Below are 11142 nucleotides of genomic sequence, written 5' to 3' on the forward strand. Positions count from 1 at the left end.
TCGAAGCTAAATTTTTTGTTCGTTCAGTTGTAATATAAGAAGTTGTATGGTTGCAAAGCTTGGAATAATCAAGGATGTTTTTAATCCAATGAAAGTCTAAAGTGATAGTCAATTTGAGACCATTTATGTAAATGATCTGAAATATCATGGAATAATTAAACATCTAGATACCAAGAATAATTTTAAAAGAGATATTATTGCATGAAGAGAAAATGATCCTGAATATTTACCTATATGTGAAATGGTTGTTGATCCGTTCACAAAATCCATTCTAAGAAACATGTTTTCTGTACACGTAAAGTCATTGGGATTATGTAGGTTATGATCTATGTGGATCATATGTCATGGATCATTATTGATTGGATATAAGATACTTTTATACATGATAAAATGATATGAATATTTGTTATTCATATAATTGAATATGTAATTGGTACTTACACATATAAGTTTGTCAATAAGCAGAGGTTGGCTCTCTCACACAAGCAACCACCCCAATCAATATGTTTATGAGTTGGGATGAGACACATTATACTAATGTTGATAAATGAGTGAAAAATATACAAGAGATGATGAGGGTCGCCTTGATTAAGTGTCAAGATGAGGTCTATAGTAAATGACTTCTTGACTGAATGTAATCGCCCACTATTACATTTGCCTGTTTGCACTGGACTTGGGTTTTAGCATAAAAGGTTTAAGGAGAACCATAGATGCAAAACTTAAACAAGCTATTAGTGTGAAGCTCTTAGTTGAGGTTCGTATGGTGGTAGTTTGACATACTCTCTCTAAGTGAAGAGAAACCACCACAGCATGTATTTCATACTACATGTGTTTGAATGTGACTGATAAGGAAAGTGAGTGATTAATCCTTGCATCCTCACTGTGTGAGATCCTTAGGGCTTATTACAATTATAATAACCCATGTTTTACTCTTTGTACTTTTGACTATGTTTTGAGGTGACAAATTAATGTTGCTACTTTGGTATGTTTCCAATGAAAACAAAATAATTTATCCTTATAGGACATATTAGGCAAATAGTTAATTTGAATCTAAAAGGCATAAGCTCAGAAGGAAGACTTTTTTGAGTTACATTGATAAAGATGTGTTCATGGTCGACCGATTATATTGTTTTTGTAGCTGATATAATTATGAATGCATCTATAATGTTGGATGGTATACAACTTTGAGGGATTAAGTGTATACATTAAAATGTAACTAAATAAGTCTGGGTACAGTGAGACATGATTATTATTGTTCACTCATAATTTTTTTGAGGTTGAGCTACTATGTATCCCTAATAGGTGCATAAGTTTATAGCTCCCAAATTGTAGGTATGCTCACATAGTCACATGGCCCATTTGCCTGTATGAATGACCTTCAAAAGTGGAATAGAATGGACTTGGATGAATGATCGGGCTAGTTCAGCCCATCTTGTGCAAGTGGGAGATGTTGGAGTTGGGTTTGGGTGCCCAAGTGGGCTGACCTAACCCGACCCAAATAAATGATGAATGATCTTGGGCTTCTTAGAAGGTAATCGAAAATCTTATTATTCACCATTTAGTTTACCAATGGAAGGCTACAAGACCATAACTTCAATACATAGGATATTTTGTTCAAAAGTAGCTATATAATCACAAAAAAATCAAATAGAATTATTGAGAACATTTTTCTTCTATAAATGGAATGGCGCAAAGGGGAATGACCTTTTTTAGGGTAACTCCAAACTGCTCTTTCATGTTGAGGCTCTCCAGAGTGATTCCCTGAGGAAACTTCCAACTGAACGAATGAATAATGGAAGCTAGTACGAAGTGAACCATTCTTAGACCAGGGGGTATGCCTGGGCAGATTCGCTTACCTGCTCCAAATGGTAGGTATTCAAAATCTCGACCTCTAAAATCTATGTTAAAGCTCAAGAATCTTTCAGGAAGGAATGATAATGGATCCTCCCTGTATCTTGGATCTCTTGCAATAGCCCAAATATTCACTAAAACATTACTGTCCTTCGGTATGGTGAAACCCAATATTTCTAGGTAATACTTTGCCTTATATGGTAAGAGATGAGGAGCAAGCGGATGGAATCTCATTGTCTCTTTTACAACCGCTTGAAAATATGGCAGTCAATCAATATCTGATTCTTTTATTCTTCGCGTTGGGCTAATTATCTCACTAAGCTCTATTCGAACCTTTTGCATCACATGTGGATTACGAAGAAGTTCAACCATTGCCCACTCGATTGTTATTGAAGAAGTATCACTTCCACCAAAGACTAGTTCCTATAATTATTTACATATATGTTCATTTTAAGATGCCAACACAAATCTAATCACCTTATCAAAAGGTATACTGGAACTCTATAAAACTCCTAAATATATATTTATGTATATTTGTATGAAGGAAATACATATCCCTTGCAATTTCTTTCTTTTAATGCTTCAAGTGGAACTGCAACTTGTCAGTTGCGAGCAACATAAACTTTAAGCCATAAGCCAAGTTCAAGTTGACCTTTGAGAAGGATTGGGTAAACATATTTGAAGTTGGGGATGGTCTAGAGATGACCATTTCCAACCTTAGCTCAAATTCAAGTTAGACTTAGGCTGAGGCATTAGAGAATTAGCCTTTGTCAATATGCATGCATATAGTCTTATTCAACATTATGCTACTTAATTTATATTTTCCCTTAGCCTTCCAGTTTATCTCATAGTTGGTTTAACTTCTTTCATCCCATTGTTTCTGGATCCCTAACATTCTCAATTCACATGACTTATTCAAATCACCTCCTTTATTTTCACCTTATCTGAATTTGTCATTCATGTCAACTGTGATAAATCTGTATGTGTATGTCAAGGATGATCAACTAGGTCTACTGTTAGTTTTAGAGCAGGTGGAATTTATTTAGGTTCTCCCATTGGGTTAAGATAGTTGACGTGGGTTAGAATTAAACTAAAAGAAAATTCATTTTTCAGCTAGAGGAAGGCTACTTCCACCATTAATCCTGCTGTTACCTATTATTCAAAGCTACCTTTTTAGCTACAAATTTACCTACATGTGGAATAATAAATGCAGAACAGGACTATGTCTTACCACAAGCAAAGTCTTGATAGTTTTAGAACTGAAATCAGAGCCATCCATTTGGCACTGATCAAGAAGCACATCCAAGAAATCATTCATGCTGGTGGTGGAATTGGAGGCTTTAAGTTTCATGCGTTCATGGATGATCCCATCAAGTATCTCATGGAGTCTTTTGTAGGATGGAACGGTGCCCCGCTTCACACCTTGCAAGTCCAAACTCCGGAATATGGGAAAATAATCTGAAATGTTGGGCTTCCCAACACCCTCCATAATTCTCCACATCAGCTCCCTGAACTCCTGAGCTGACTCGAATCTTAGATCAACAAGGTCAATGGAGAACATGGTGTTTGACATCAAGTTCAAGATGGTGGCTGAGGCGAGATCGGTAATGTATACCGGTGTTCCCAAAACACAGTGTTTTGTGATGTGTTGGAGGAGTTGGTCCACTTTTTTCTGCCGCAGGTGTTGGAGTGAGTCGAGTCTTTGAGTAGTGAACAAGTGAGAAGCGCAAACTCTGCGGCGGTTGTGCCACACATGGTCACCAGGGATCCAAGCAAGTGTGTATTCAAGATTAGGCATTGCCATGATAGCATCAGGAACAGGATGATCCAAGAAGTTGTCAACATGGTTTTGGAGGATTGGTTTGGTTGTTTGAGGGAAGGAAGCGACCATGGTGGTGATAGAGCCGAGGCGGAGAGAGATGAGAGGGTCGTGGGATTCCGTGAATTTTGCAAGTGAGTGGTGGGGTTTTTCATCGAGTTGAAGCAGTGAACCCACGATGGGAAGGCCAGTTGGACCAGGTGGTAGCTTTGCAGTGTATGATGGCAAGAGAAAGTGGTGGAGACAAAAACAGAAGAGTGTGAAGCAAAGCAGGAGCACGACGATTTGAAGTTCTATCTCACTGACTTTTAGACTCTTCTTCCTTCCCTCTTTTGTGTTTGAGTTCCTTTGTATATACTAGTGGTATGATACTTAACTTGTGATTCATATGGGTAGTGTGATCCGCACGAGTGATGTATGTTAATGCATAGACTTTGGATTTAAGTATTTAATCATGTATTAATATATGAAACCAAAAATTTTAAAATCTTATTTTAAAGCCTTATTTTAAATCATATATGTATACATGTTTTCTTGAAAGTTTCACCTATGAAGTCTATAATAAGATTTGGAAGAAAAGAGAAACTCAGTCCTTGTTTTGTGGGACCATTTGAGGTATTAGGAAGAGTAGGCACTTTGGCTTATAAAGTGGCCTTGACCCCTAGTCTATCTAAGATTCATAATGTATTCCATGTTTCAACTTTGAGGAAATACATTTATGACCCCTCTCATGTTGTGGAGTTGGAGCCTATTCAAATTTCTGAGGACTTGACCTATGAAGAGGTGCACATTCAAATTGTGGATGTGATGGATAAGGTACTACGACATGTTGTTGTCAAGTTGGTAAAGGTCCAATGGAGCAATCATAGTATCTGAGAGCCCACTTGGGAGTTAGAAGAAGAGATTGGAGAAAAACATCCTCAATTATTTCAAGACTCAAGTATGTCAAGTTTAGAGGACTAAACTTCTGTTAAGGAGGGGAGGATGTAACGCCCAAGTTTCTTTTTAGGAAAATATTATTAATAATAATATTAAATTAATTAATTAATTAATTTAATAAATTGGAAGATGGGTGAAAAGGTAATTTTACGAATAAATACCCTAGGTATAAATTAGAATTCTGTTCTTCCTGTTCTCTTATGAATCGTATTCCTGTTCACAGAGAGTTCCTAAGAACGTATGATTTGAGTCGGATTTCAGGGTTTGAAGAACAGATCTCTATAGGTAAGATTCTAACTCCTAGATTAATATTTTAGATTCATTAGTTAATTTTAAGCACATTATATATATTTTTTGGAAAACCCAAATCTAGATTAGGGTTAGTTTTTTTTTAATTTGTTATAATATCAAAATAGTGAAAATTTAAGATTTTGATTTATTGTTGGAAATTGGGAAATCTTAAGTTTTTAGATGAAAAAAAAATTTATTTGGAAGATTTTGATTTAGAATAGGGTTAATTTATTTAAAATAAATATATTGTTAATTGTGGCTTAAGGGATTAGAAAAATATTAAAACAATTTGATTTAAAAAAAAAAAAAAAGAACGCATGTGCATTGGAAAATAGAAGAATGGTGAAGAAAAAAAAAACAAAGGAGAACGCGTGTGCATTGGAAAATAGAATAATTATGGAAAAAAAAATGGTTGCCTGCGTGTGGGAACTGGTTAGTTTTAGGCTAAGAAATAAGATATAGTAATAATGGTTTAATGTAATAAATAGAATGAGGTAATTGTAGGGGGTGCAATCCATGTGTGCTGAAAGCATGACTCAAAAAGTATGCCAGCCTAAGAAATAAAAAATAAATAAATAAAGCTTGAAATAGCCAAGACATTGTTACTACTTAAATAACTAATGAACTCCAAAGAAACTTCTCTTACATGTAGAATCGTCAACAATATATATATAGTTGACCTTTACATTTCTTGGTGGGGAATGTAATTGATTTGGACCCCAGCCTCTAGGGGTTTGGTTAGAGGTTTCTAATACTAGTAATGTTTGGTTCTGTCCACCTTAAAGGAACAATTTGAGGCTAGCCACCTATTTGAAAAGTCCCACCTAACTGGGCACCATTTGATGTTTGATGACCAGAATAAATAAATGATTTGAATGTTTTGACTGAATTTGATATGAAAATGTTTGAATCAGAAATGAAAGTGTCCATTTAAAAGTTTTGAATGTATTGGCAAAACTGACTCAAAAGTTTATGAAAATAATTAGTTATAATATCTCCTATTTTGCAAGTGAACTTGAAATATTTGATCTATGGGCTGCATTAATGTTCCTTATTGGGCTTTTAGCTCATTCCCCTTTGTTGATAATTTTTTCAGGTACCCTTAGTTCGGGCGAGGAGTGATGGCTAGGCCGGGGAATGGTCATCATTAGGATTTTGCTTAGGATATTATTTTTGGACATTTTTAGTTTATAAGTTTATGTTCATTTGGACTATTTGGTTTTTTGGGAGCTATTTAGATATTGGACTTTTAATTTTTATTTTTTTTATTTTTTATGATAGATTGAAATTGGGTTTTGGAGATTATGGAAATTTTTGTTAGCACTTGAATTGTTTGAGTTTGCAATCTATTTGGATAATGGATTCTTGGTTGATGAATACTTAGTTTAAAGTTAAGTTTTGAACATTTTAGAATTTTGTTCCGCTACTCTTAACAAGTATTTGGTAATTGGTAACTTGCAGTTACAAGATAATTGTTTGGGTCAGGTTACACTTTAAGTCTTCGAGTTTGAGGTGTGAAATGATCATCATGCCCTTAGAGTGGGTCTTGGGGCGTGACTGAGTGGTATCAGAGCCGATCCCTGACCCTGGTGTGGGGGTTTGTTTGGCCCTGTAAGGGGTGTTTGTCTGTTTGGCCACGCAATCCCATGGGACACAACGAGGACGTTGTGTCTGCATGGGGGGTGTTTATGATGTCCCACATCGAATAGGGGAGAATGTTCTTGGCGCTATATATGTAGAGACTCCTCTTAACCAAGTAGACGCATTTTAAAGCCGTGAGGGTCCCTTTGAGTTCAAAGCGGACAATATCTACACGGTTGGGAACGGGTCATTACAAATGGTATCAGAGCCGATCCCTGACCTCGGTGTGGGGGTTTGTTTGGCCCCGTAAGGGGTGTTTGTCTATTTGGCCCCACAATCCCATGGGACATAACGAGGACGTTGTGTATGCATGGAGGGTGTTTGTGATGTCCCACATCGGATAGGGGAGAATGTTCCTGGCGCTATATATGTAGAGGCTCCTCTTAACCAAGTAGACGCGTTTTAAAGCCGTTAAGGCCCCTTTGGGTTCAAAGCGGATAATATCTACACAGTTGGGAGCAGGTCGTTATGATGTCTCACATCGGATAAGGGAGAAAGTTTATGGCGTTATATATATAAAGACTCCTTTTAACCAAGTAAATGTGTTTTAAAGCCGTGAGGGCCCCTTTGGGTCCAAAGCAGACAATATCTACATGGTTGGGAGCGGGTCGTTACAAATGGTATCAGAGCCGATCCCCAACCCCGGTATGGGGGTTTGTTTGGCCCCGTAAGGGGTGTTTGTCTATTTGGTCCCACAATCCCGTGGGACACAATGATGACGTTGTGTTTGCATGGGGGGTGTTTGTGACATCCCACATCGGATAGGGGAGAAAGTTCTTGGCGTTATATATGTAGAGGCTCCTTTTAACCAAGTAGACGCGTTTTAAAGCTATGAGGGCCTCTTTGGGTCCAAAGCGGACAATATCTACATGATTGGGAGCGGGTCGTTACAATTATGGACTGGAAACACACATTCACATTATTGAAGGGGTTGCTCATGTATCATTATGGTTGTTCATGTTTCACATCAATGTTAAGGACCAACCAATAAAAAGAATTGACAAATAATGAATTATATGTGAGGAAGGAAATAGTGATCTCTAACACAAATAAGCCCAATTCAACTGAACTTTTTGGCATTCAATTTAAGGAATAATATTTTATAGTAAAACGTATTTCACAAAAAATCATATTTTAAGGTAAACGGATGATGTTTCACCAACCATGATTTTTATTTTATTTTACTTTTTTTATGACAAAAAAAATGACCTTTTACGATGAATTTTTTTCTTAAAATAAAATAACATGTGATTATAAACTTGTTTTATGTTGAAAAATGATACGTTGTCACAAAATTTATTTTGTGGTGAAAAATGACATATTACCACAATTTTTATTTTGTGGAAAAATTATTTATTTTTCTTTAATTCTAAATGTTATGATTAAAAATAATTGCTCACGGACTTGTAGCAACGAACTGATCATAAATAACTTTTTTATGAAAAAAATTCTTTTACCATAAAATACTCTCCATTAATCATAAATTAATTTATGGCAAAACCCCACATTTGTTGTAATGTCTCTTAAAAGAGAATGACTACCAGTTTTACTCTACATTTCCCACTCTCTACTTGTACAGGTCGCTAATGGCCAGCCTTAACCTCCCTCATTTAGAGCAGAAAGGGAGCTTAAAAAGGCAAGAAAAGAGAAATCTGGAAGCAGCTGTGGAGAAGGCTGCCAGTCGCTATAGAGAGACTTGGCGACTAGCAAAATGTGAGGTAAACCTTTCAAAAAGTTTAAGGAAAATACTGTAGAAACCACATTAAACCCAAAATAAGGGGTTAGAAAAACTAGGTGAAATTATGAAATTACAACTTAATATTAAATAGAATCACTTAAGTTAATTTATACAAAAAAATATGTAACTATTGAGTTTCTATCACTACCAAGTGAAAAGCTTGACAAATATATTCAACCTTTAGTTTACCAATGGAAGGCTACGAGACCATGACTTCAATACATAGGATATTTTGTTCAAAAGAAACAGATAGAATTATGGAGAGCATTTTTCTTCTATGAATGGAATGGCGCAAAGGGGAACGACCTTTTTCAGGGTAACTCCAAACTGCTCCTTCATGTCGAGGCTCTCCGGAGTGATTCCCTGAGGAAGCTTCCAACTGAACGAATGAATAATGGAAGCTAGTACTAAATGAACCATTCTTAGACCAAGGGATATGCCTGGGCAGATTCGCTTACCTGCTCCAAATGGTAGGTATTCAAAATCTTGACCTCTAAAATCTATGTTAGAACTCAAGAATCTTTCAGGAAGGAATGACAATGGATCCTCCCAGTATCCTGGATCTCTTGCAATAGCCCAAATATTCACTAGAACATGACTGTCCTTCGGTATGGTGAAACCACATATTTCTAGGTCATTCTTTGCCTTATATGGTAAGAGAAGAGGAGCAGGCGGATGGAGTCTCATTGTCTCTTTTACAACCGCTTGAAAATATGGCAGTCGATCAATATCTGATTCTTTTATACTTTGCCCTGGGCTGATTACCTCACTCAGCTCTATTCGAACCTTTTGCATCACATGAGGATTGCGAAGAAGTTCAGCCATTGCCCACTCGATTGTTACTGAAGAAGTATCACTTCCACCAAAGACTAGTTCCTGTAATTATTTACATATATGTTCATTTTAAGATGCCAACACAAATCTAATCACCTTATCAAAAGGTATACTGGAACTCTATAACACTCCTAAATATATATTTATGTATATTTGTATGAAGGAAATACAGATCCCTAGCAATTTCTTTCTTTCAATGCTTCAAGTGGAACTGCAACTTGACAGTTGCGAGCAACATAAACTTTAAGCCATAAGCCAAGTTCAAGTTGACCTTTGAGCAGGATTGGGTAAACATATTTGAAGTTGGGGATGGTCTAGAGATGACCCTTTCCAACCTTAGCTCAAATTCAAGTTAGACTTAGGCTGAAGCATTAGAGAATTAGCCTTTGTCAATATGCATGCATATAGTCTTATTCAACATTATGCTACTTAATTTATATTTTCCCTTAGCCTTCCACTTTATCTCATAGTTGGTTTAACTTCTTTCATCCCATTGTTTCTGGATTCCTAACATTCTCAATTCGCATGACTTCTCCAAATCCCCTCCTTTATTTTCACCTTATCTGAATTCGTCATTCATGTCAACTGTGCTAAATCTTTATGTGTGTGTCAAGGATGATCAACTAGGTCTAGTGTTAGTTTTAGAGCAGGCGGAATTTATTTAGGCTCTCCCATTGGGTTAAGATAGTTGGCGTAGGTCAGAATTTAACAAGAAGAAGATTCATTTTTCAGGCAGAGGAAGGCTACTTCCACCATTAATCCTGATGTTACCTACTGTTCAAAGCTACCTTTTTAGCTACAAATTTACCTACATATGGAATAATAAATGCAGAACAGGGCTATGTCTTACCACAAGTAAAGTCTTGATAGTATCAGAACTGAAATCAGAGCCATCCACTTGGCACTGATCAAGAAGCACATCCAAGAAATCATTCATGCTGGTGGTGGAACTGGAGGCTCTAAGTTTCATGCGTTCTTGGATGATCCCATCAAGTATCTCATGGAGTCTTTTGTAGGATGGAACGGTGCCACGCTTCACACCTTGCAAGTCCAAACTCCGGAATATGGGAAAATAATCTGAAATGTTGGGCTTCCCAACACCCTCCATAATTCTCCACATCAGCTCCCTGAACTCCTGAGCTGACTCGAATCTTGGATCAACAAGGTCAACGGAGAACATGGTGTTTGACATCAAGTTCAAGATGGTGGCTGAGGCGAGATCGGTAATGTATACCGGTGTTCCCAAAACACAGTGTTTTGTGATGTGTTGGAGGAGTTGGTCCACTTTTTTCTGCCGCAGGTGTTGGAGTGAGTCGAGTCTCTGAGTAGTGAACATGTGAGAAGCGCAAACTCTGCGGCGGTTGCGCCACACATGGTCACCAGGGATCCAAGCAAGTGTGCATTCAGGATTAGGCATTGCCATGATAGCATCAGGAACAGGACGATCCAAGAAGTTGTCAGCATGGTTTTGGAGGATTAGTTTGGCTGTTTGAGGGGAGGAAGCGACCACGGTGGTGATGGAGCCGAGGCGGAGAGAGATGAGAGGGCCGTGGGATTCAGCGAATTTTGCAAGTGTGTGGTGGGGTTTTTCACCGAGTTGAAGCAGTGAGCCCAAGATGGGAAGGCCAGTTGGACCGGGTGGTAGCTTTGCAGTGTATGATGGCAAGAGAAAGTGGCGGAGGCAGAAACAGAAGAGTGTGATGCAAAGCAGGAGCAAGGCGATTTGAAGTTCCATCTCACTGACTTTTAGACTCTTCTTCCTTCCCTCTTCTGTGTTTGAGTTCCTTTGTATATACTAGTGGTATGTTACTTAACTTGTGATTCATATGGGTGCCGTGATCCACACGAGTGATGTATGTTAATGCATAGACTTTGGATTTAAGTATTTAATCATATATTAATGTCTATGTATTAATATATGAAACCAAAAAATTTAAAATCTTATTTTAAAGCCTTATTTATAGTGTATGTGTCATTCGTAAACTTAGTATTAATGCTTAAAAAAAGGAATATATCAAAAGCACAATCA

At 37.2% G+C, this 11142-nt stretch overlaps 1 protein-coding gene, 1 long non-coding RNA gene and 1 pseudogene across 2 annotated transcripts; 1 reads left to right on the forward strand and 2 right to left on the reverse strand.

Moving 5' to 3' along the window:
* Positions 1-1653: 1653 nt before the first annotated feature.
* LOC100240772 (cytochrome P450 76T24-like) lies at positions 1654-4386 on the reverse strand (annotated as a pseudogene).
* Positions 4387-6537: 2151 nt separating this feature from the next.
* Positions 6538-6908, forward strand: LOC132254861 (uncharacterized). The gene is made up of 2 exons (XR_009467301.1): positions 6538-6582; positions 6858-6908. It is a non-coding gene; the product is annotated as an uncharacterized LOC132254861 (long non-coding RNA).
* A 1433-nt stretch (positions 6909-8341) lies between these two features.
* Positions 8342-10929, reverse strand: LOC100263035 (cytochrome P450 76T24). The gene is made up of 2 exons (XM_002270505.5): positions 9964-10929; positions 8342-9155 (listed from the first exon to the last, which is right to left on the reverse strand). The coding sequence occupies exons 1-2, from the start codon at positions 10846-10848 to the stop codon at positions 8535-8537; spliced, it is 1506 nt and encodes a 501-aa protein (XP_002270541.1). The 5' UTR covers positions 10849-10929; the 3' UTR covers positions 8342-8534.
* Between the last annotated feature and the right edge of the window lie 213 nt (positions 10930-11142).

Source organism: Vitis vinifera, chromosome 2 (assembly GCF_030704535.1).
Source record: "Vitis vinifera cultivar Pinot Noir 40024 chromosome 2, ASM3070453v1".
NCBI classification, from domain to species: domain Eukaryota; kingdom Viridiplantae; phylum Streptophyta; class Magnoliopsida; order Vitales; family Vitaceae; genus Vitis; species Vitis vinifera.